The 27,687-nt window shown below is 36.7% G+C and overlaps 1 protein-coding gene across 1 annotated transcript in view; it reads left to right on the top strand.

Moving 5' to 3' along the window:
- The window catches only part of LOC131750304 (protein CC2D2B), a 132,047-nt gene that overhangs the window by 36,647 nt on the left and 67,713 nt on the right, over positions 1–27,687 (top strand). The window contains 4 exon segments of the mRNA XM_067024967.1: positions 14,167–14,305; positions 15,456–15,659; positions 21,258–21,350; positions 24,356–24,447. Coding sequence (XP_066881068.1) covers positions 14,167–14,305; positions 15,456–15,659; positions 21,258–21,350; positions 24,356–24,447 — 528 coding nt within the window.

Below are 27,687 nucleotides of genomic sequence, written 5' to 3'. Positions count from 1 at the left end.
GAGGGTAGGGAATGAGATGAAAAGAGGGCTGAGAGCTAAATCTTGAGAAACTGCCTTGAATGGCTTGATAGAGGAGGAGAAACCAGAGGAGGGACAGAGAAACACCAGTTAGAGTGTTTTGCCACAGAGGCAAAGAAAGGGGAGTATTTTAAATAGGAGGGAGGGTTAGTAGTGTTTAATGCTTCTGAAGTATCAGTTAAGTCTAGTACTAAAAATTTTCATTGGATTTCCTCACATGGAGGTTACTGATTGAGAAATTAAAGCAGGTTTGATGAAGTGATGGTGGCAGAATACAATAGCAGGAAGTTGAGGATATAGTCCTGTCTTCTCATTCAGGCAATAAATTTTCCTTGTCAAATGTTACCAACACTGCATTAAACTTAGAGAAACTGCCTGGGTAAGTAGCCACAGACCTTGTTGTATTTTGGCTACTGAACTCAAACCACAGCACTGGTAAGTAGCACGGTGAACCCAGATTCCTGTATGTCATGTTCACCTGTGTTCTCTGTTAGGCTCCTACTTATCTGGAAGGGATCCAGATAACTGTCAAAGGGGCTTTTAAAAGATATAGAAATAGAAAGAGCAAGCTATTCAAGCAGGAAAATCCATGTCATTTCCCAGAGCTACTGAATAGAAAGAAGAAAGCTATGGAACCAAGCTCACTGTCTCAGTGATCTCCTCAAAAAGAGACTGCCTGTTAAAACACCTATTGTCTAAATACTGTACATTGCCTAAGTTACTCTATACTTGGATCACCTGGGAGAGATCTAAAAACCACTATTATGATTTAGTTGGTATGAAGTATGGTCTGGGCATCAGGAACTTTAAAAATATCCCCAGGTGATTTTAATATGTGACAAAGTTTGAGAGCCATTGGATTAAACAATACATTAATTGACTTTCATATTGATTACCCTGAATCAGAGGAAAACAATAATAATATTTGTTGAGTGTTTGTTATACTCCAAACACTGGACTGAGCACTTAACATGAATTAGTGCATTTAATTCTCATAACAACCCAATTTTCAGATGAGAAAAGTAAGGCATAGAGTACTTAAGTAACTTGCCCAAATTCCATAGTGTCAGTAATGGGTCTGGGCTTCAACACAGGTAGTCTGGTCTCTAGCCCATATAGGTAGTATCTACACTAGGTTCCCTATATTTTACTGCAGAAGGCAAAAAGCATATGATATTTTACAATGATAATGAGATATAATTCATATACCATACAGTTCATCCATTTAAAGTGTACAGTTCAATGGTTTTTAGTATGTTCACAGCATTGTGCAAGCATCACCACAATTAACATTTTATAACGTTTTAGGCACTCCCCTCTAGAACTATCTTCCTATTAGCAGTCACTCCTCACGTGTGTAGATATAGTTTTTATTTTTCTTGGGTATATACCTAGGAATAGAATTGCCGGGTCATATGGTAACTCAGTGCTTAACATTTTGAGGAATTGCCAGACTGTTTTCCAAAGCAACTGCATCATTTTCTATTCCCAACAGAGCATATAATACTTATCAAAGAATCTCCTTTTTAAAAGATTAAAAATAAAAAACTGAACTTTGAACTGAAAAGAATAAAAAGTCAACTCCCAGACCAATTATTTTCTGAAAGGGTTCCAGAGAACTGGGGTTTTGCTGGACTACTAATAGAAAAGGAATAATAGTAATACCTACTTTGTAGGGTTACTGTGAGAATTAAATGAGTTAATATGTGTAAAGTACTTAGAATATTGGCTGGCATGTGCTTAGTAGGTACAATGTAAAAGTTAGCTGCTGCTACTACTACTACTAGTAGTGGTGGTAGTAGTAGTAATGGTGGTAGTAGTAGTAGTTGTTAGTGGTAGTGGTGGTTGGTGGTGGTACTAGTTGTAGTAGTGACAGTAGTAGTAGTAGTTGATGTTGTTAGTGGTAGTGGTGGTGGTGGTAGTTGTAGTAGTGATAGTAGTAGTAGTAGTTGTCATTGTTGTTAGTGGTGGTGGTGGTGGTAGTAGTTGTGGTAATGGTAGTAGTAATGTCATGAACTACTTACTGTTTATGCATAAACCCAAGGAGTATAACTGAGATTTACCACTTAATATTCCTATAGTGTCCTGCCCTTACACACGCTCATTCTCACAGCTTAAAAAATATGAGACGGGCTTCCCTGGCAGTCCAGGGGTTAAGACTCCATGCTTCTACTGCAGGGGGCACGGGTTCAATCCCTGGTCGGGGAACTAAGATCCTGCATGCCATGTGGCGTGGCCAAAAATTTGTTTAAAAATATGAGAGGAAGCAAAGTGAGAGGAAACATGGCATGTGCCCTTAAATTTATATCTTCCATCCCCCTTGGTTACTCATTCTCACCAGAGAAGTTTCTTGATGTCCTTAGAAAAGGCTGAAGACACTAAGTAGGGAGAAATCTGTGAAAACTAAGAACAAGTTTATGAAGTTTTATGTATGTACATATATATGTGTGTGTATCATATTGATAATTTCCTTGGGATGTAAAATTATTTTATGTAAGAAATTGTGGTGTGTGTGTGTGTGTGTGTGTGTGTGTGTGTTGGCAAGATCTCTAACCACTCTCAAATCCATTATTCCTGCTTTAAATAATTCTATTTATTATTAATTAGGATGAAAATGAATAAATGTGATGAGCAAAACCAAGAAGAATTGTCAAAAATGTATGAGACTCAGAAGAAAACTGAAGGAAAAGCATTTAAGAATGGGGAGAAACAGGAGGTATATTGCAAAGTAACATTCAACTCATCTTAACTAGTTATAATATTTGTTTGGTAGAATAGGAAATCTTGGTATTTGTAACAGTTACCCAAGAAAATGACAAATATAAGAAATAAAATTTAATTTTAAGAATAATTGTCCTAAGCAATGAACTTACATTATAAATTATATATTTATTTTTCTGTTTCTAGAGCGTCTCATATTTAGCTTCAGAATTTGAAGAAATAGATATTGAAAGAATAAATCCAATTACCTTGATGCCACAAATTTCTTTCACAGCAGAATTAACAAACTTATCTAGATGTTCACTGTAAGCATTTTTAAAGGATTATTTCTTCATTATATATTGTCTAGTAATTGTATTGTTTTTTTAATAACGTTAGATTTCTTGAGTGAGTACCATATACCAGGCACTTAGCATGCTGAGTTTAAAAAATATATTTGCACATTTAATTGCCACCATAGCTCTATGGTATTATCTTCATCTTAGAGATGGGGGGTCACACTTCTAATTCATGACTGAGGTGGGACATAACCCAGTTTAGTTGGATGATTGTTTTTTGTTTTGCTATGGTACTAATTTTTGTTCAGGTATAGATAGGTGGAATATAAAGCCCCTGTGAAAAATAAGGTTATATGGTCACCCCTGCTTGTTGAAGGACCTCCTGGATTTCATAGAAAGTGTTTGGTATAGAAAGGGCCCTCTGGACAATTTTCTACTTTGACGATGCAAGCTTCTTTCCTTCTCAGTTGTGACTTCTTCCTTGAGCTTTAAGGTTTTCTCCCTACTCCTAGGACATCCATGCATAAACAGATGTCATGCGGATCCCCATTTCTCCCATCTCTAAGCCTTTGGATCTCGTCTCCCTTAAAGTGGATGTAGCAACTTAGAGCACTGAACTAGGTACAACTTTCCAACATCTCTGTCCCATGGAACACTTGGTACAGATTCATCTCTGAGTACTGTGAATGTGCATCATTTAGCATGGTGTTGGAAGGTAGTGTGTGCCCAATAAATACTCATCTTCATTAAATGAATGAATAGGTGGTTAAACTTTTAAATGAACATAAAGAGTAGCAAACACAAAGGCACAATTATCATTACCTTCTTTCTGACTAGAGAAGTGCAGCAGTGAAGCAATGTTTTATTTGTTCTTCACCTACTTCCAAAAAGGGCCCAAGATGATTTATTGTGTAAGACACCCATGCAAAAGGACCATCTAAATGAGGACAAGAGAACAGCCATAAAATGGAAGTTGGAAGTAAAAAGGAGGAAGAGAAAGAGGAAGATATTTGTGCTGGAAAGCCTAGGCTAAAACTTAGTGGAGGTCAAGGCAAAAGGCAATATAATGCATTATATCTTTTCAGAGTTATTGCTGTCATGTGGCATTGCTGTCATTATCCATTTAAAATGTCCAGTTGAATAAGAATTGATTCTCTAGAAAACAATAATATACTGATGTCAAGGATAGAGGTGAAAGGAGTACAGGGATTAAAGAAAAATTAAAAAGAGTTTACAGGTGAAGAAAAAGGCAAGATTTCATGAGGATAAATCAATCCCGAATTAACAAATTTTCATAAGCTCATTATTTAAACTACTTTCAGAGGACTTATTTTATGAAAGTATTTCTTTAAAGGTAATTGGGAGGAAGGTCAAAAAAGCCTACAGGGAGACAGGAAGAATAAGTAATCTTTTGTCCCGTAACCCTCTGAGAAGATTACAGAGAAGATGAGCAGATATAGGGGCAGGGAGATACTGGCCTATAGGATGATTAGGATGGAGAACAGAAGGGGATTTTATTTTTCAACCTATGGCTTATCTTCCAACTAGTCTTCTACCTTCTGAAAAGCAGGATCAAGTCTTAAATATCATTAGGTCAGTTGCCTTGCAGCTGAGAAGATATTCAGTAAATGTTGGTTAAGTGAACGAATGAATGGATGGATTGAAGACTCTCTTTGGTAGTCTCATATCATTGAATGGATCAATTTTTTCCCCAAAAAGTGTTTTCATAGCAGCCCCAGGAAAGTAACCTCTCTGACTTGCCTGTCTGATCTTTGGGTTCAGAGAAACAATGTCCTGGGAAAAAAAAGGTATACAACCTAAAGCCTAAAGAGATTCACAAAGACCTTTAAGAGGACACAGCAAGCCTTTTGACTTAGAGCCACCTCCTTGAGGTTATTAAAGACATGGTGTGTGTGTGTGTGTGTGTGTGTCTTTTAAAACTTAGAAAATATTTTTGAATTCTCCATTCAAGCTCCCCCACCCCCATTCCTAAGTCCCTCAGCTTTCTCCTCTCTTATAATGGGTAAGTGTTATAATCTCTTTAAGTTATAATTTAGTAAAATAGCTGAATGATTTATGGTACCTTAATTTTAGTTCTTTTTGTATTTTTGAGTAAATGTCTTTTTAAAAAAACATTTGAGGGGTAGGAAAGGCTTTTATCCACATACAGGCAAATGTTATTGGGCTCAAATATTATTTGTCCTCTAAAATGATCATATTTTAACATGTTGAGGTACATTTTGAAAAGAATAATATTTTATATCTGGTTTGCTTTTCAAGGGCCCATTAAAGGTTTATTTAATTTTTAGGCACGAACAAAAGAGGAGAGCCAAAGTTCAGAAGCTTAAATATTTTATTAAAATATTATACAACAATAAACAAGTTTCTTGCACTTCAGTATCTCCCCTACAGTTTGATTTTAAAGTCATGTTTCAACAAATTTTCAATATTCAGTTAATATACTGGCCTGAAACAATTTGCTTGGAGGTATGCCATTGTCATTTAATTTTGTATCTTATTTTATGACATACATAATTTTAAATTTCTTGTTAGCTACTGTTATATGTGATAAGTAAGTTCTTTTATATTGAGATGACTGATCTATATGGGTAGACAAGATATTTATAAATAATATATTTATAATTCATCAATAGTCTTTTATTAATAGCTGTAAGTATAAAATTATTTGATTTGTAGTTGTTCTAAATACTTCTATCCTGCTAAAATTCTTGCCAACCCTAGATGTGCGTCATGATTATTCATTTGTTAGTGAGGTGGAAGAGGGTTGTTTAAACTATGAGTAGTATAGCTATTGTAAGTGTTGAATAATTTCTCCAAATTGCCCCAACCTTGACTGGGTGATTTCAGTCTCTTGATATATTTGTTCATCTTTAAAAAAAAATTTTGGATCCCTTTAAGAATCTGATGAAAGAACACACATACAGCAGACCCCTGATTCCTGCCCGAGCACCCCACCATAAGAATCCCTTCACTAAAAGAAGAAGAAAATAGGATGATGGAGAAAAATTAGAGACAGTAAAGGAGTTTAGACAAGAAGTCTTGATGGTTAATATAAGGGTTAAACTTGCACCTAGAGCTGAAAGAAAAGTTAGGAGGGAATAAAGATTTGTTAACTAATGAGAACCCTGTGTATAGCACAGGGAACTCCACTGTACAGTAGAAACTAACACAACATTGTAAAACAACTATACCCAACAAAAAAATAAAAATAAATAAAAGTAAAAATAAAAAGATTTGTGTATGTGAGTGTGGGGTGGAGTTTGAGGTGTGGGGAGAAGATTATTATTACAAATCTTTTTTTTTTTTTTTTTTTTTTTTGCGGTATGCGGGCCTCTCACTGTTGTGGCCTCTCCCGTTGCGGAGCACAGGCTCCGGACGCACAGGCTCAGCGGCCATGGCTCACGGGCTTAGTTGCTCCGCGGCATGTGGGATCTTCCCGGACCAGGGCACGAACCCGTGTCTCCTGCATCGGCAGGCGGATTCTCAACCACTGCGCCACCAGGGAAGCCCTACAAATCTAAATCAAAGTTATTTTTCAATTCCTAAAATAATTTTGTGCTATCCCTGATCAAAAGCTGTATTCATTTTGTTCATCTGAGCTGTCAAGTTACTATCATCTTAAAATGTACCTCTGTTGAAATTTCTATTTAAAAAATATACTGACTACACTTTCCTACTATTGTACCTAAAATAAATTGTGATATAATAATCCAACCACTTGAAGTTTAAAATCTGCCCCCTCCCAAAATAGATAAGTGTGTATTTTGAATCCCTCATCATCCCATGAATTAGCACATGATCTTAACAAAACAAGAGGCAGGGAAATAACGGAATCTATCTAGGGATAAATCGCACCATTAGCAGTGCAAAACTTGCTAAATAAATCTATATGCCCTAGACTAATAGATTCTAACCTACATTTCTAATTTTCTTCTTACTATTCTTCTTTACTCTTTCTTCACTTCAGCCAAACTGAACTGCTTGTTTTTTCCATACATTCTTGCAATTTCCTACTTAGAGTTTTGAATATTCTAGTTTCTCCACTTATAATGCCTGTTTTCATTCTTCACACTCCATCTCAGCCACACAGTGGTGTTGATAGCTTCCCTTAGGAGACAAGTCTGTCTCCGGGGAGATTCCAGGTAGAATTCTCTACCTTTACATTTGCTACCATCCAGGATCTGGCCTCCAGCTCTGCAGTCTCAGAAACTGGATTTAACAGTTCCAGGAGAATGCATCTACATACCCTAAATAAATTTACAAGGACGATGTGTAAAATCAGAATGCCAATTCAATATTTGAATATATTTATCAGTTCATTGTCTCTTTTTAGTTAGTCAATTTACTAATTTACAGTAAGAAAATTTTATCACAGACCTAAATACTTTAAGTCCATTAGCTATAACCCCTAAAAACCTTTCTGTATTAGGAATGCCTTTGTCAAAGGGACCAATGTGTTGGGTTAAATTCACTCTTACAGGGACAGTATTTAGATGACCAGAAAAATAGTTGCCACTTTGTCTTTCCTTTTCCCCTGCTTTCTTGGTTAATCAACTATCCTTTTGATTGGTACATTCTTTTTTATCTTTTACGGGGCATTTACCCCCCCTTGATTTCCCTCTTTTTAGAACACATATCACTGTTTCCCCAAACACTGATAACACAGTATAAGTCGAAATAAGATTTTTCTATTGAAAAAACTTTAGGTTTGTAGTTATGGCAGTGATGGAACTATAGTAGAAAGCACGGCATACAGAATCGGAAGACCTGGGTTAGTACCCAGTGGACATCTATGGAACAGTCTACTGAGCACCTCCCTTCCTCCTTCTGGGACTTTTCCTCCCTTCTCTGCCCCATAGCTTGTTTAACCTGTCGTTGGATTCCATGAGCCAACAAATCTCCCCTTTTCTTAAGCACTTCACCTGGGTTTCTATCACTTTTAATAAAAATTAAGATAGTTTCATATAGAGACTCCATTTCTCCATTTACAAAGTGGGAAGAATAATACCTATTTCCTATAATTTTTATCAGGTTTAAATGAGATAAAGAATTTTAAAAGTGCTACACAAAAGTAAGTTATTTGGGTATTGTGTTATATGTAATATATTCACAGAACTGTATTTGTAATCCTTTTATTCAATTGATTTTCTTTGAAACCAGTAAAAGGCATTATACTTTTAAACACATAGGATTATCTACTTTTCTCACAATCATGTGGATCAAATGCTATAGAGCAATACCTATTTTACATTCTAGTATTTTTAAAAGAATTATGTTAGTGATGATCTTTATTTTAGTTCTTTTTCTATTTTGTACTTTCAGTGATTTATCAATCATTTCTCTTATATTTAGGTTTATGAAATAAGTAAAAGGACAAGCTTATTGGCAAAACTATATTTACCCATACCTAAAAACACAGAGCTAAAAAGCAAAACTGTTTTGGAATATGTAGAATTTAGCTCTGATAAGCTGGTCATACCTGCATATGGAGAAGTAGGAAGCAGTAAGTTTATTAAAAATGTTTCTTCCCTCCTATTTTCTTCATGAGTTCCATATCCTAAATGACCCTGGGTCACTTATATGAATAAAGAATCCTATATTTACAGTATTAGGTTAAAAAAGAATTAAGTTCTTCTTCCAGACATTAAACTGATTTTTAAAACTTTGACTTGAATCAGATCTTTGGGATATCTAAAATTCGGGATTAGCCCCTTTGCTTTTCCTAGGACATCTGAGACAAGGGCGCTACGCTATCTGGAATGTGAGCTCCACTCCTGAATGGGTAGGCTGCTCTGCCTCTGCCTCTCCTTTAGTAAATCTTAAAGATTCTCCAGGACAGGCTGATTCATCTTTGAACTGAATAGGGGAGGGAGGAAGAGAAAGAGAGAGAAAGGAAGAGGTAAAGGAGAGAGGAAAGAAGAAGTGATGTTTTTGTTTATTGTTGTTCAATTGATTTTACTCCTCCTGCAATTAAATTTAAGTTAGCATGTCTGCCAGAATGCTGTCATTTCTCTTCTGCCCCAGCTTCCTTCTCTTTCGCCTTCCTAGGGGTTTTGCAATTGTTGCATCCAGCTGGTAAAAAGAAAGGGACTATGAATGAGTGAGCAAGGAGAGAGAAGAAAATAAGGAGGCAAAGGAACCAGGGGAGAACAGAAAATGAGGGAGGAATGTAGTCTGCTTAGACAGAGTCCAGATGAAGCAGAAAATAGGATTGTGGAGACCCAGGAGAAAAGACTTAAGAGTGAAAAATTTAGGGAGCACTGGGAACTTGGCAGAAGTTTCAAGGAGTATCGTTAAGCTCTCTGGAGACAGAAAGAAGATGAGGAGGGGGGAACACCCAAGAATGTAAGGAAGGAGACAAACAGTAGCTCTTTTTCTGCTGCCAATATTTTTTTCTTGCTGACAGCCACTCCCAGAAAGAATGGGTTAAAAACTTCTGTGTTCAGATAAATATGTTCCTGTCTCTTTTGTAGTCTGTTTGAAGCAGTCTACCTTGAGGGATCTTAGATGTGAGGTGAGGGAGAGCTTTAAGATTAGAGCCTGTGGTCAACATAAACTTTGTGTTCCTGAGGTTCCACAAGTAACAGTCTGGAAAAAAACTGTAATGTGCTCAAATATTCATTTGTTTTTAATGCCTTTTATAAATAGATGTGCCCTTTCTTCTTGAGGGAAACGGAACTGAAGAACTTTGTCTTTTGACTTCAGGAAAACTAAGCTATTCTCTATCATGGGCCTTAGATGAAAATGGTGTTCCTCTGTCACCTATGTCACAGTCATTAAGATCTGCTTACTGCAGGTAATAAACGTTTATGCTTGAAAAATAATGTCAGTCCTCAGCAAAGCATCACACAAGACCTACAAAAGGGAAAACTCTAGAAACAGTAGGAACAGTTTAGTTTACTTGGATGTTGCTTTATTTTTTATTTGTATTTATAAATATGTAAAATATTTATATATTTTATTTATAATCACTCCACTAAGACAGTACATATCTTTGTATGTAAGAGAATGTATCTCTTCAATGCTTAGGATTAGAGCCACATGGATGATGAGAGAGGCAGTTCCACAGTCCTTAAACTGTGGGCAAAGGCCAAGACTCCGAAGGATTTTAATTCTGAGACCTTTATACCTCCCAATCATTCTGGATTATGAAAGAATCATTTTTTGCATTATCAATTTGCTGGAAGAAATTGCTGGACATAGAAATTTCATCTATATCCCAGGACTTCCTAGAGGAACTGGGATTAACTGCTAGACCACATCCACAAACAGGATTAATAGAAGTAAAGTAAAATTCTATAAAAACGATGATAATGCTGGCTTACCTATTGTGCTATGTTTGAGTAAAATGGTAAATATAAAGGACCAAAAGATCCCATCATTTAAAAATTAGTGAATGATTATAACAAGAAGATAGCATTTCCCCTCCCCATCTAAACGCATATTTTTTAAAAAAACACGGCTATATCCAACTATATGACATTATGGGAAAGGCAGAACTATGGAGACAGTAAAAAATGTGAGTCGTTGCCAGGGGTTAGGAAGAGAGATGGATGAATAGCACACAGGATTTTTAGGGCAGTGAAACTACCCTGTATGATACTATAATTGTGGATACATGTCATTACATATTTGCCAAAATCCATATAATGTAAGACACCAAGAGTAAACCCTAAAGTAAATCATGGACTTTGAGTGATAATGATGGGTCGGCATAGGTTTATGGATTATAACAAGTGCAATTCTTTTATTGCAACAAACATAATAAATGATAACCCTGGTGCAGGATGTTGATAGTGAGGTAGGCTGTGCAGGGTGTTTTAGGAGAAAAATGGACAATTAATAAGGGTAATTCATTCTGGAAGTAGTGAATAAGCTTTTAATACGCTGAACCATTATTTTCTTGTGTTTCTTAGTATTTCCCTAGCACAGTCCCCACTGCAGCTATTTTTAATCTTTGCCTCATCGTACTATTCTTTGCCTTTTTCTTCGAGTCAGATGTTTGTTCTCCTCACTCTAAAGCTAGCTTTTATACAAGTAATTTGGAACTTTCCTTCGTCTCCGTTAGGATTCTGCTGACATATTTATATCCTTTTCTTATCTTTTCTTCAACTTTTCCATTTCCTATGCTGTAAGTCTTTTGTATCCAAGAAGCCTTCTGTGCTTTGAAACAAAGAAAAATCCAAGCGTTTGATTAAACCCTGAAAACTCTTTCTGGTTGTTTTTCCCACCCAAGTCCTCATATGGGTAGTCTACTCGTTTGCATACATTGCCTCTACTTTTAATTCACACATTTCATCCTTAACCCAACTCAGTTATTCCTGAAGGCTACCAGGGACCTTATGGGCATATTCATTGGCCCATCCTCCTCGTTTTGCTTCTTGAAGTCTCTTGTCTTCAATGGCTTCTGTGATGCTGCACTTAACAGTTCCTGTTAGTTGGGAACTAACAGGATATAAAAGATTGAGAGTAATTCTGCAAGATTGGAACAGATGACAGGTTTCAACAGGGAATGAATTGCAGGAGGGGTTTTCAAAGTTCAGAGTCCTTTCTAAAGTGAACTAGAAGTAAAACTTTACAGTTGGGGCCTCTGAGATCAGAGAAGGAAGTTACAGAGCTCTCCTCCTCTACAGTTGTGGGAGCCCAAGGACTGGGGAGGGGCAGTGGCTCTAGGAATGGGATCGGTGCTCCAAAAGGCAAGGCAAGATTGACTGTGAGAGTCAGAGCATGGAGCCACAGAAGAGCAGAAAGAACGTATCTTCATTCACTGTTTCACTCACTCATTAATTCATTTATTCGTCAACTACTGACAGAGCCAGAGACAAGGAAGTGAACGAAAAGAAGATCTTAGAATGCTTCAGTGTAACATTAGGCACACCTCTCCAATCCCATGTTGTCTAGGGTTTTTGTTTAATAATTTTTTTTTTTTTTTTTTTTTTTTTTGCTGTACACGGGCCTCCCACCGCTGTGGCCTCTCCCGCTGCGGAGCACAGGCTCCGGACGCGCAGGCCCAGCGGCCTCGGCTCACGGGCCGCACGAACCCGCGCCCCCCGCATCGGCAGGCGGACTCCCAATCACTGCGCCACCAGGGAAGCCCTAATACATTTTTAAAACATAAAACAGTTTTTCTTACACTTACTAGTTAATTATTTTCTGACATGGTTAATTGACTTTTGTTTGCCCTCATTTCTTACCTCCCACGACTTTCATTCTGGATTTACTTGCTGAAAGTTGCTCCTTTAATGATTCAGTTTTCATGGCTAGCAGGCTTGTTTAGTCTTTGTATATCTGAAAATGTATTTATATTTTCCTCCTTCTTGAATAATTGTTTAGATGGGCATAAAATTTGAAGCTGATATTTATTTTCCCTATTGGAAGCTATAGTTGCATTATCTTCCGGGATTTATCATAGCTGTTTAAAAGTCTGCCATCAGTCTAAACATTAGTATTTTGTAGATTGTCTTTTCTCCCTGGTAACTTTAAAATTTTTTGCTTAATTCATAGAGACAAAGCCAGGGGCTGAGGGGAGGGAGGAATGGAGAGTTATTGTTTAATGGTAGAGAATTTCTGTTTGGAATGATGAAAAATTCTGGAAGTACATAGTTATGGTGGATGTACAATACTGTGGGTATACTTAATATCACTGAATTATATTACTTGCTTAGCATTTGGTTGTGAAGGAGGGGGTGCAGGTGAAGGAGGGGGTGCAGGTGAGGGAGGAATTTTGCCGTAGCCCACAGCTAAACACCTGTAAGGCCAGCTGGGGGAATCATTATAGCAAGGGCAGGAGATGTTCTGTGGTCTTTATCACTTCCCCTGAGGCAGAAATCTGGAGACTACATTGAAATACAATTACAACCTAATTTTTTTAGGCTATAATGGGATAAGTTTTTCTCCCTAATCTATTCATTGACATTTAAACTGTACCTCAGCCTTTGTTCTCTAGGGGACCTGGGTTAAGAATCTTCCCATGAGAAGGAAAGTTTGTTACATGATGGTGTTAAGGGTGTCAGGCCCTAGGTATCTCTTATGACAAAGACATTAAAACAGTTTAAATATGAGGGCAGACATAGGAATTAAAGAAAGGAAGAATACTCAAACTTTACCTGTTTGTAATTTTGCTTAACATCCTATCATACCAAGCATTGCCCTTGTTAGCAATAGCTTCCAAAGATTCATCATAAAAATATGAATAGATACTGATGGCAAGTAGACAGTGTAAAATGTATGTCCATGTTTAGGTTGACATTATTGAATCTGAGTCAGAACGGTATTTCTGGAATCCTAGTTTATGGACTGGAATTTTTCTTGAGTACTTTACAGAAAGGATCTTAGAAATCTTCTAGTCCAAATTGCTCTAATTCTACATGATGAAACAAATTATCTGTGAAGAGAGAGATTAAGTAACTGGGATAATTGATGGCTGAAAATAAACCCTTACTGTTTAGGGTTGAATTCCTTCTGCACTTAGCCTATAGTTGAGGTCACTAAGGATGCATTAGGAGTCTAGCCTATCTTTTATAGCTCTCTTAACTTCTGAAGATGGCTTCATATGACCAAAGATATTCTTCTGGCCCATACTTCCCAGTTAATTGTATTACATACTCTATATTATGTTTCAACTGTAAAGATATAACCTAAAGATTCTTTTTATATTGTGGACTTTAGATAGCAAAGATGAATATTTACAGACTTTACCCTTAAGAAGCTTACTTGTCTCTTAAGGGAGGGGTAGACATTTATCAAAAAGCTATGATACACAGCTAGGTGGTTTGTGACCACCTAGAGGGGTGGGATAGGGAGGGTAGGAGGGAAGGAGATTCAAGAGGGAAGAGATATGGGAACATATGTATATGTATAACAGATTCACTTTGTTATAAAGCAGAAACTAACACACCATTGTAAAGCAATTATACTCCAATAAAGATGTTAAAAAAAAAAAAGCTGTGATACAGTTAGAAAGTGAGAAGAACCAGGAAAGATATCACATCTAAACCTTCTATTTTATCCTTAAACACAGGATAAGCTTTATCTTTAAATACCTGGAATGGGTAGGTTTTACCCCATATAACAGATTTATCACTTGCATATTATATACAAATTCACAAAATATTTTTCTTTATGTTAGTGTGTTAAGGAATGTAGATGCAAGAGGTGTTCCTGGAATTCCATGGCTTATTAATAAACAGAAGCTTTTTGAATGGGCAAATGAAGTCAGAATTGACCCAAATAATCCAGAATATTCTGATTTAATGGAATTTGTTATGGTAAGTTATAGCAAATATCTGTACTGTAAATATATTTTATTTCTTAAGCTCTACACTCTTATACTCCTCCACAGTTTGCAGTGTATTTTTCTAGGCATTAGGAGGCATTAAAAGTAAATCTGAGGACAGATAGAGTTTTCAGCCAGTTTATAGTATTGTAAGGCAATTAGAAATTCAGCAACTGAAATAATTACTCCTTTAGGCCTGATGATTGGTACTCTGCCACTATTTAGCAGCCCTTGCTTGGTGCATCTTGCATCCAGGCTGACATCTATTGTACATCTACTGAATGCCAGCCATATTATTAAATGCTGAGGATTTTAAAGATGATTTATAGACACACTCCTTCCCTCAAAGACTCTATTATCTATTCACTTCTCCTACTCCTCCTTACAGCCAACTGAACTGCTCTGTGTGCTCCAAACAGGCTTTCTTCATACCTTTATTCATGTCATTCCCTCTGTTTAGAAGGGCACCTAGAACAGCTGTCTTACCCACCCTGCAAGTCTGGTAAATCCTTCCTTGGCAACCTCAGTTAGATATGGGCTTTTCTTTCCTTGCCCTCCTGTTAACTTTTTTTCTTTTTATAAACTCTTATGGCTCTAATACCATTCTGCCTTTTACCTTAGTTATTCGTCCATGTGCTTTACCTTTCCTTGTGGAACTACAACTAGTAAATCTTTGTCTCTCTAATGGCAGCTAGCACTTTTCCTAGCATGTACCATGTACTCACATTTACATTTATTGAATAAAGCAGTGCATGCATAGTTTATTGCAATTAATTTTCTTCAGATCAGAGCTTCTCAACTGATGTGCTAAATTGATTACATGTGTGTACAAATATTGATCCTCTGTCGACTCATAGGGCAACCAGATACAAAAACTCTGATCTTTTAATCCACTGTGCAGTACACATGTTTTCATTTTCTGTATAAATCATGACCAGGAAAAGGCTGAGAAACTGCATAGGCTGGATTCTGCATTTTTTTTTTTTTTTTCAGATTTTCTGTACAGATTCAGTTGCTCCATTTCCTATTTCTATTGCAACTCTCATATATCACAGTTAGGGGGAAAAACTGTTTTGAAATAATTCTTGAATTTTAAAAATTAATATTTTAAGTAAAGACTTTACATTATTTGTGTTTTATAGTACATGAAACATAAAGAACAGGATAGTCCAAAGTATTTTCGTCTCAAACAGTTGCAAGATGAATTTAACTTTGTTTCTGAAGAGGAAATGAAACAGAGTAAACGTTTCCAGCTATTGCAACTTAGAAATGCGGGTCAATTAGATGTTTTCCTTCTGCAGCAAATGCCCCTCTATGACAGAGAGATTCCAGATTTACTCTTCCAGGTACTTGGTTTCTATTTGAATATAGTTTATTCTATGATAAGTTAATGTTTTGCTGCTTTAAATCTATCTTAATTTTTTTAAACTGATAATCTGTAGACAACAATTTTCCCCTCTTAAAATTTTTTTTAATTGAAGTATAGTTGATGAACAATATTTATATAAGTTTTACAGGTGTACAATATAGTGATTCAGAACTTTTAAAGTTTATACTCCATTTATAATTATTTATAAAATATTGGCTATATTCCCTGTGTTGCACAGTATATCCTTGTAGCTTATTTTATATATGATGGTTTGTACCTCTTAATCTTCTACCCCTATATTGCCCTTCCCCACTTCCCTCTCCCCACCTGTAACCGCTAGTTTGTTCTTTATATCTGTGAGTCTCTTTTTTGTTGTTGTTATATTCAGTTGTTTGAAACAATATGTTTTGTTGGACATATTAGGCAACATGTTGGACATGGATAGGCAACAGTCATGTCCATGTTGATAATACTTTCTCTTTCACAATTAAGTCGAGCTTGTTTCATGGGAATTTTTCTTTCTTGATTTTTTTGGGATCCCCTTTTCTTTAGGCATTAAAAATGTATAGCTCTCCCAAATTTCAGAAAGTCCTTAGCTTAACTTTGCAACTTAATTGTCCCAACAACCTATTTCACAGCCAGACTCCTTTTAAGTATATTATAAATTTACGTAAATATTGTGGTTTTTATTGTAAAATGTATCACCGATTTAATAGCAACTTTGGGGGATAAGGGAGAGAAACACTACCACATTAACCTTACACTTGATTATAAAGCACATCTCAATTTCAGAAACTTTAAAATGTGGGGAAAAATGAAAGAAAGAAAAGTTCATCTTATGCTGTGTAGTGATGGCGTACTGGAGCCTGCTGGCACCAGCTGGTAAGAGCCTGTTGGGTGCATCTCTTCCCAGCTGCACCTTCAGTGATTTCATGTTGGTTGCTTTAAATGTATTGCTGGGAGAATGTCTACACCATAAATCAGCAAATGCTGCAAACTGGGGCTTCCCCTCCCATTCCCAGAGAACTGGCTGTTAAACATTTACCAGCACTCCACTCGGCTTAAAAGAATGGAATTATAAGAGCTAATTCCTGTAGAAAAAAACAATTGTACTAATCCCAACACTTGTGCTTGCAAAGAGATGGTTCAAGAAGAAAGAAACCAGTGTTCCATCTCTGAAGAAAATACCTGTGTAGTAGAATTACCACTGCAGGGTGATGTCAGCCAACTTAAAGATAGCAGATGCTGATGAAGGATATTGAGTTTTATACATCTTATGAGTCAGAAAGAGTGAATGTTTTATACTAAAACTGGTTATAATAGGTTTATTAACTCTGGTGAATTATTATCAATTGATAAAAAATGGATGAACTTTTTGATATTTGTTTTCATTTGATTCTGGACTGAAGGGAAATAGCAGCAAGCCACTTAATATTAAAAATAGTAAAAGTTACTTATAAAAAGGTTTATGTTTTTTTCTTGTTGTTGCCACTCAGCCATCCTTTAGCTGTTATACCCTACTATAGAGGAGACACAAACAAAACTATACAGGACTCATTACATTTAAAACTCAAGTAATAGTGGGAAGAAACTCATGGCTGAACCAAGTGGATTGTCTGAGAATCTCTTTTGGTGTGGCTCAGAGGTGAAAGAGGAAATGCAAATTAATGATTTTTCAATGATAATATCATGGCACCACCAGTTAGCACATATGACTATTATAGTCATAGCATTTGCAGATTACTCATTATTTTCACAAACATGGGTGAGTAGAAATATATGTATTCACAAACAGACCAATTGATATTTGGCTTTGGAAAGCATTGCTCAACTTTTAATTGTGATTCATCTGTTTTGAGACCTTAGGAATTTGTTAGTAAACTGCAGTGGGAAGGCCTTGGCTTAGAATGGCTGAAAAGTTATTCAGTTTCCTCCTGCTTCTCTCAATGATTGAATTAAATTCTACGGTTCCATAAACTACTATGGGCAAAGCACAATGCTCAGCATAATTGAGGCTATAACATCATAAAAAAGGAAGAATTTCTGCTTCTGAAACTAGGGGCTTTGCTAACGTTCCTTATCTTATACAAACTATTGAGAGAACACAAAAAGAGGGAAAACAACCCAACTCATTTTCTGAGGTTGATGACGTTCATGCCAAAATTGGGCAAAGAAAGCAAAACATGATCATTTTAGGTCAATTTCACTTATGAGCATAGATGTGAAATTACTAATAAAATTTTAACAAATCAAAAAGCAATATATTATGTATAAATATATAATTATACACCATAATCTAGTAGGATTTATTTCCAGATAACAGAGCTAAGCTAATCTAATTAAGGAATCTATTAATATAATTTACCACATTAACAGACTTAAGGAAGGAAAAAATATGCTCCTTTTAAATGCCCAAGGGACTTCCCTGGTGGTCCAGTGGTTAAGAGTTCACCTTCCAATGCAGGGGGTGCAGGTTCCATCCCTGGTCGGGGAGCTAAGATCCCACATGCCTGGAGACATCTTCAGCCTGTCCCCCTCCTCCTCCTCCTCCCTCCCTCTAACTCCCCCCTCCTCCCCCTAACCCTCCTCCCCCCTCCTTCTCCCCTCCCCCTCCTCCTCCTCCTCTAATTTGTTTACAAGAAATATGAGGAATAAAGGAACAAGTTAAATGACACCACAAAGAAACAATCAGACAAATTTGGAATGTGGGACAACTGGCTAGCAAGTACAACTGTTTCTCTCTGTTGCATTTTGATCTCCTTAAAAACTCATCATTTTTAGACCTAAATAGATATTTCTTCAAAGACACAGATGGCCAACAGGCACATGAAAAGATGCTCAATATTGCTAATTATTAGAAAAATGCAAATCAGAACTACAGTGAAGCACCTCCTCACACTAGTCAGAATGGGCATCATCAAAAAGTCTACAAATTAAATAAATGCTGGAGAGGGTGTGGAGGAAAGGGAACCCTCCTACACTGTTGGTGGGAATGTAAATTGGTGTAGTCACTATGGAGAACAGTATGGAGGCTCTTTAAAAACTAAAAATAGAGTTACCATGTGATCCAGCAATCTCACTGCTGGGCATACATCCAGAGAAAACTCTAATTCAAAAAGATACACACACCCCAATGTTCATAGCAGCACCATTTACAATAGCCAAGACATGGAAGCAGCTTGAGTGTCCATTGACAGATGAATGGATAAAGAAGATGTGGTATATGTATACGATGGAATATTACTCAGCCATAAATAGAATGAAATAATGCCATTTAAAGCAACTTAGATGGAACTAGAGATTATTTTACTAAGTGAAGTAAGTCAGAAAGAGAAAGACAAATACCATATGATATCACCTTCAATTTAGGAAATGCATTACAAAGTCTTAAAAAGAGAGCTGTGCAATTATGTGCTCATACACATACATCCTTTGATGGTATTAGGTTTGCTAGGAATTTCCAGGCTGGAATCAGTAGCAATTTTCTAAAATTTTGTAAAGCCATCATTTGTCTGTCTCACGTAAAGCTTGTTCTTAATAAAATAAGATGAAAGAAAAAAAATATCATATGATACCACTTATATGTGGAATGTAAAAAAATGATACAAATGAACTTATTTACAAAACAGAAACAGACTCATAGACATAGAAAACATTAATGATTACCAAAAGGGGTGGGGGAGGGATAAATTAGGAGTTTGGGATTAGCAGATACAAACTACTATATATAGAATAAATAAACAACAAGTTCGTACTCTATAGCACAGTGAACTTTATCCATATCTTGTAATAACCTATAATGGGAAAAAAATCTGAAAAGAATATATATATATTATATATATGGAGATATACAATATATATATGGTAAAAAAAATAGCAATTCGTGAAATTTGGATATTGGACTATTATGTAATATTATAATTGAATAATAGATATATTGGAAAATTGTTAGTTTTGTTGTCTGTGATTATGGCACTGTGGTTGTGTCCTTAGTTTTTGGAGCTTCATGCTGAAGTATTTATTTAGGAATGAAGTGTCATGGTGTCTGTAATTTATACTTTGAGATATTTAGCCAAAAAAAAGAAAACAAAAGAAACAGATTAAGCAAATATGGCAAAATATTAATTACTTAATCTAAAGGGTAGGTACATAGATTTTAACATTCTTTCTAATTTTCTGTATGTTTGAAAAATTAAAAACAAAAAATAAATAGCATTCTATACACCAACAAAAACCCACTAAAAATGTAACTTAACAAAGATACACCCTACAGTAGCAATAAAAACTTTTAGATTCATAGGAATGTATTGAACAAAACATGTACAAAAACTTAATGGAGAGAAGTATAAAACATTTTTGAATGGTGTAAAGTTAGATTCAGACCTCACAAAAGAAATAAATACCACGTGTAATGAAGATTACACATGAAATGCAAAACTTTAAATGTATATCTTAATCTTGGGCAGGAAAGTATTTCTTAAACAAAACACACAAAGTATAAATTATAAAGAAATAGATTAATAAACTTGATAATATTAAAGTTTAAACCCCACAGATTAGGAAAAGATATTTGCAAATTATATATTAATTAATAAAAATTAATATCCAGAGTATTTAAGTAACTCCTATAAACTAATACTTTTAAAATAAATAAAGTGATATGAAATAGTAATATAATATATCCCTAGGTAAAAAGTTGTTACTTTTCAACAGGATTAATTTCAAGATTTCTTGTGGATAATTAGAAAAACAAATAAATTACTTTCAGACAATTTATCTACTTAAGAGATACTTCATAATTTTTGTGTCATCTTTAATGCTCTCTATAATGTAAAATGATTTCACTGTGCCGTTAGCAATATATTCCACAAATGCAGTTATAACAGATGCAGTTTATTCTAAATTATATAGATGAAGCATCCTGACAATCTTATAGCAACTGCTGGATGTTAAATTAAAGTTATTGATTATGGTCAGCATATTTTGACTACTTACTGTATGCCATGTACTTTATAGATATCGTTTTAGTTAAATCTCACAGCAATCCTGTGACATATGTAATAATTTAATAACAGTAATATTATAATTATTACAAAAGAGGAAACTGAGGTCTGCAGTAGTTAATCTTCTTTTTCCCAAACCACAAAGTTAGTAAATGGCAGGACCAACTTGAATCCAGGGCTATGGCCTCCAAAGCCCACTCTCTTGACCCTTATACTCTACCACTGTCCATTTCTTTTGTTTCTAGTAAACAAAATGGTAAATGCGTGCATGAAGAATAGTTCTCAATAGTCTTTACATTTTCTTATAATTTTCTCAATCGCAAATTTTTTCTCAATCATTACTCAGTTTTAAAAGATGAATGGACCTCCTCCTAGAAGCAAACAAAATATGTGTTCTTAGCTAATTCTCATTGGGAGAATCTAAAAGAAGTATTCTCTCCTCTCAATTCCAGAGTGTTGCCAATATCTCCTACACATGAACTGAAACGAGTGGTTAATATTTTATTGCGGTGTATCATATCTAAACTCTGTTACATTCAAGAAGTGAAACTAATTTAATTCTCTGTTTATAGGAATATGAAAGTCAGATAGAGAAGGATATGTCCATTTCAGGTATGAATTCTATTACCACACAGAGGATTAATTCTGCCAATTTTCTGAAAAAGGTAACAACAACAAAATAATTTTATCAATATGTTTGAATTTACTTTTGTGAAAACTGGTCTGCTGGATGCACAGTACTATACTCTTCCCAGAGAGTCAGAGGGACAGACTTGCTTACTCATCACCTCTTTCTGATCAATGAGGGGTTTTCTGTTCTATTCAGACTTCCTTTTCAGAGTTAGTTACTGACCATTTGTAAATGTACACGGTTGATGTACATTGTTGACGCAGCAGTTACTTCAGTTGACGGCAAACTCATTATTAAAGCATATCCCAACTGTTTCCGTTTACAAATGGACGTTAAAGACTTCCCATCTCTTTTTGACCCTAAAAGTTCATTTTGGGAGGTAAGCCAGCATTTTGCCAGAATCCCGAGTTTTATTAATAACTCATAATGCCGTATACCAGAGCAGTTCACGGGACAAAGGGATGGAGGAGCTACTAGGAGACAGAACACCCTAACAAAGCCTAAACCAGGTTTGAGGTGGAATCCCTCACTGAATTTCCCCCCTGATTTCTTTCCACTGACCCCTCATCGCTCCAGCGACTATATATATAGATCCATAATGCCCAGCACAGAGCTCTTCACTCAGAAAATGTTGAGAAATGCTTGAACAATTAATGAAGTAAGGGATAAAATTGCAGGCTGAGGAGGTTTCTAAGACTTCTGCAAGAGTAGAATCTATAGCATTTGCTATAGGGCACCAGAGCAGCCTTTTAGGGTAACTTGAAAAGAAGCAGAGGGCCATGGAAAGATCTAAGAGATACATACAAATCCCTCGTGGAGACAGGAGAGAAGCAACCTTGTGTGACTAGAAGAGCCCTATAGGCAGGTGTGTGAAGACCTGTTCTGACCATCCTGTTAGTCTTTGGGTGGGTAATCTATGCACTGAGTCCTGCTTTATTGTTCTATAAAAACAGACAATAAAAATGCCTGCCTTGCTTTACTTCTGAAGTAAGGGGAAAATAAGATAGAACCTCAAGTGCTATGCTAGTTTGTACTCTGTTCCTATGCAAGTGTGGTGGAAATGCAGACCACTACAGCTATTGTAGCCTGAAAGAGCACCTCCTTTTTATCGCTGGCAGACGTTTTTTTCCACTCACTCTTGCCCCTCCTACACCTTCTGCATTAGCTCCATATATATATTTTTTAAGTTGAGATGTGATTTAATAATGATATTTATGTCTTAGGAAATAAAGAGGTGTTCTTACTCATAAGAAAAGAGAATACATATCCTTCTTATGCCTTCTCTTTTTTTTTGGTGTATGAGGAAGCCCAGAAGGGAGGGCAGGAAAAGATCAGGAAGGTGGTAAGAGAGCAAGTGTCTGAGGGTTCTTGACCTTCATATAGGAATCCTGGGAAGTAGCTTTAAGAACATTGTGTGATTGGGTTTCACCTCCTTGTGAAGACTTCTTTGCTCTCTCAAGATAGTTTAAAACTACAAGTTGAAGGGATAATTACTTTAATTACAGGTACTGGAATCCTGCTTTGACACTGGAGGCCTAATAGGGCCATCGTGTTTAAATCCTGCTGTGGGAGGGACTGTGAGTTACATGCATTACACTTCCCGCTGTGTTACTGGGGCCAGTGGTGGCTGAGGCCGGCATTGGAGCAGTGAAGTCCCAGCAGTCTCAAGGATCGCTAGATAAAGCTTTGCTGAAATATTTGCATCCAAGAGGCCGGTGCTTCTCCTCAACCTGTCCCTTTCATTAATTTACTCAATAAATACTTATTGAGCACCTGCTATGAATCAGTCATTATACTAGACATTGGAATTACAGCAGTAAACAAAATAGACTAAAATCCCTGGCCTCCTAGAGGAGGTCGTTCTGGTGGGGGAAGTCAGATAATGAACAGAACGTTAGTATGTTAGAAAGTGATATGCACCATGACAAGTGAAGTAGGAAGAGAGGACAGGAGTGTGTATGGGGGTAGCGGGGGGTCAGGTGTGATTTTCGATAAGGGAAAGCCTTCCTTAGATCAAGGAAAGCCCTCGAGAAGCTAACGCTTCCGCAAAAGACCTGAAGTGAACTGAAGGAGCTAGCCATGGAGGTGTTTTGGGAGAAGAACATTCCAGGCTGATGGAACCACATGTGAAAACTGTGAGGAAGGAATATGCGTGGCCTATGGGAGGAACAGCAAGGAGCTCAGGCTGTGTGATAGCAAGGGAGCAAGGGAGAGGGAGAGAGAAAGAGAGAAAGCACAAGTGAGAAGGCTCAAGCACAACGATGGGGCCAGAGGGAGGAGGGGTGTGGTTCACCCTCAAAGGAAACAGTTTGTTCCCCACATGGCAGGGTAATTCTTAGGAATTATAGTTTCCCATTCTCCTATCACCCCATTTTCCTATCGAATTCAAGCAGATCATTAGACTCTAGGTTACATTATCTCCGGGATGATTTGTGGCAGGACAGAAAGCAGAAAATTGCCTCCAGACACACTTCTTCCTGGTTTCATTTCTAAAAGTCTAAACCTGTTGTGAAGCATGGGGTTAGAGGAGAAAGGGAGGGATTTCCTCAGACTGAAAAGAAGAATTTCAGAGTCCTTGGAGGAACCAAGGTCTGTGGCTTCTGCAAGTAGCAAGGGCTCAGGGGAATGGCTCTGTTCAAACACTAAATATCTTACCAAGCTGACAGAATGAGAGCTTAAGGTCAGAATAGGATGGACTCAAAGGAAATACAGAAATGTGACCACATTTCCTTGCGAATCAAGATTTGTGTGTGTACAAGTGACTGTTGTAGAAACACATTCACAGGATAATCATCTCCTTTGGTGAAGATCAGTTCTGTCCACGTATACTGTGAGTTTGGTGGAAAAAGAGATGAGAGCGTTAGGAATGATTTTAATAATGGTAGCAAACAGAAGCATACTTTTACTTACCTAATTCCCCTTTCCATCCGTTGCTCGATAAAATTAGGAGTAAAAAATAGTGACACCAGTAGCATTGTATATACTTAATCTTAAAATATAAACTGTGCATTTCTTTAAATTCTAAAAATTTTTTTGTAGATGAGAAGGTTGATAATGAAAAGAATTGCCAAAGTTAGCAAATTTAACTTATCAGATATTGTGGCTGATTATGAAGAAATTGTATCTGCAAGGTACATACTAAAATTATTATTATTTAAGTACAAAATATAAAGCTATAATACCTTCAAATTCCTCTAATAAGTTCTCTATTTTTATATTAATTTAGTTAATGTCAAAATGCAATTACAAAGCATAAAATGAAATACAGTGACTTAAATATTTTTCATTTTAAAATTGCATTTTGGACATAACTATATGATTTGTGTTTTCAATTGTATAATATTTTAGATTTTAACCCTCTCCTTATTGATAGTTTTTAGGGCAAGAAAGAAAAAAAAAAAAGAAATACCTTTGTCCCAAATTAGTTTTACCCTAAGATTTCCCTGTCCCGAGACTGCTACTGGAAAAGTCATTGCTGGTAGCACCACACACTAAGCCTGTAATCTCTCCCTTTCAAAACTGAATCCTCAGCCATATAAGGGCTCTGTGATCCACAGGGGCAGCAGTTGGGGAGCCTTTGGCTGAAGTAACTCAGTTCTCATACTGTCCTATCTGGGAAACTTAAGGGTAGGAACAGGAATTAGGGATGCTGCATTTGGGGAAACCACCCTGGGGCCACTTGCAGATTCTTAGTATTAATAAGAAGGTTTTAATTGGTGTAGGAAGCTGAAATCTATTTTGGGGGGAGGGGTTCTATTCTAAAATATACCTTGAAGTAATTCTTTCATGGGCACAATTTTTAAATGAAAACTTATTTTAAAAAATTTTTACTGGGGTAGGAACTTCCCTGCTGGTTCAGTGGTTAAGAATCCTCCTGCCAATGCAGGGGACACAGGTTAGAGCCCTGGTCTGGGAAGATCGCACATGCCGCGGAGCAACTAAGCCCGGGTGCTACAACTACTGAGACCATGCGCCACAACTACTGAAGCCCGTGCACCTAGGGCCTGTGCTCTGCAACAAGAGAAGCCACTGCAATGAGGAGCACGCGCACCGTAAGAAGAGTAGCCCCTGCTCGCCGCAACTAGAGAAAGCCCATGTGCAGCAACAAAGACCCAACACAGCCAAAAATAAATAAATTTTTAAAAATAAAATTTTTACTGGGGTAGAGTTGATTTACAATGTTGTGTTAGTTGCAGGTGTCCAGCAAAGGGAATCTGTTACACATATACATATATCCACTCTTTTTTAGACTCTTTTCCCATATAGGCCATTACAGAGTGTTGAGTAGAGTTCCCTGTGCTATACGGTAGGTCCTTATTAGCTATCTATTTTGTATATAGTAGTGTGTGTGTGTCAATGATGAAAACTTATTTTTTTTAACTTTTAATTTTTTATTGGAGTACAGTTGATTAACAATGTTGTGTTAGTTTCAGGTGTACAACAAAGTGATTCAGTTATACATATACATGTATCTATTCTTTTTCAAATTCTTTTCCCAGTCAGATTGTTACAGAATTTTGAGCAAGAGTTCCCTGTGCTATACAATAGGTCCTTGTTGGTTCTCCATTTTAAATATAGCAGTGTGTACATGTCAATCCCAAACTTCCTAACTATCCCTTCCCCTCCCTTCCCCCGGGTAACCATAAGTTCGTTCTCTAAGTCTGTTTCTGTTTTGTAAATAAGTTTATTTGTATCTTTATTTTTAGGTTTTGCATATAAGTGATATCATATGATAGTCCTATTTCTCTGTCTCACTTCACACAGTATGACAATCTCTAGGTCCATCCATGTTACTGCAATGGCATTATTTCATTCGTTTTAATGGCTAATATTCCACTGTATATATGTACCACATCTTCTTTATCCATTCTTCTGTCAATGGACGTTTAGGTTGCTTCCACGTCTTGACTATTGTAAACAGCACTGCAATGAACATTGGGATGAATGTATCCTTTCGGACCATGTTTTTATCCAGGTATATGCCCAGGAGTCAGGTTGCAGGTTTATATGGTAGCTCTATTTTTAGTTTCTTAAGGAACCTCCATACCATTTTCCATAGTGGCTGCACCAATTTACATTTCCATCAACAGTGTGGGAGGGTTCCCTTCTCTCCACACCCTCTCCAGTGTTTATTGCTTATGGATTTTTTGATGATAGACATTCTGACTGGTGTGAGGTGATATCTCATTGAGGTTTTGATTTGCATTTCTCTAATAATTAGCAATGTTGAACATCTTTTTTAAAATTAATTTTCATTGGAGTATAGTTGCTTTACAATGTTGTGTTAGTTTCTACTGTACAGCAAAATGAATCGGCTATACATATACATGTATCCCCTCTTTTTTGGATTTCCTTCTCATTTAGGTCACCACAGTGCATTAAGTAGAGTTCCCTGTGCTATACAGCACGTTCTTATTAGTTATCTATTTTATACATAGTATCAATAGTGTGTTTGTGTCAATCCCAATCTCCCAATTCCACCTACTCCCCCTTTCCCCCTTGGTATCCATACAGTTTCTTCTCTACATCTCTGTCTCTATTTCTGCTTTGCAAATAAGATCATCCATACCATTTTTCTAGATTCCACATATACGCGTTAATATATGATATTTGTTTCTCTCTTTCGACTTAACTTCACTCCTTATGACACTCTCTAGGTCCATCCACATCTCTACAAATGACCCAATTTTGTTCCTTTTTATGGCTGAGTAATATTCCATTGTATATATGTACCACATCTTCTTTATCCATTACTCTGTTGATGGACATTTAGGTTGCTTCCATGTCCTGGCTATTGTAAATAGTGCTGCTGTGAACATTGGAGTGCATGTGTCTTTTTGAATTATGGTTTTCTCTGGGTATATGCCCAATAGTGGGATTGCTAGGTCATATGGTAGTTCTATTTTTAGTTTTTTACGGAACCTCCATACAGTTTTCCATAGTGACTCTATCAATTTACATTCCCACCAACCATGCAAGAGGGTTCCCTTTTCTCCGCAGCCTTTCCATCATTTATTGTTTGTGGATTTTTTTAAGAATAAATAAATTTACTTATTTATTTATCTTTGGCTGCATTGGGTCTTCGTTGCTGTGCACGGGCTTTCTCTAGTTGGGGCAAGCGGGGGCTACTCTTTGTTGCGGTGCACAGGCTTCTCATTGTGGTGGCTTCCCTTGTTGTGGAACACAGGCTCTAGGCGCGTGTACTTCACTAGTTGTGGCTCATGGGCTCTAGAGTGCTGGCTCAGTAGTTGTGGCACACAGGCTTAGCTGTTCCACGGCATGTGGCATCTTCCCAGCCCAGGGCTCAAATGCTTGTCCCTTGCATTGGCAGGTGGATTCTTAACCACTGTGCCACCAGGAAAACCCATTTG

This window comes from Kogia breviceps, chromosome 2 (genome assembly GCF_026419965.1).
Source record: "Kogia breviceps isolate mKogBre1 chromosome 2, mKogBre1 haplotype 1, whole genome shotgun sequence".
Classification (NCBI taxonomy): domain Eukaryota; kingdom Metazoa; phylum Chordata; class Mammalia; order Artiodactyla; family Physeteridae; genus Kogia; species Kogia breviceps.
The sequence above is the reverse complement of the archived record's forward strand: the minus strand, read 5'-3'. Positions and strand labels throughout refer to the sequence as shown.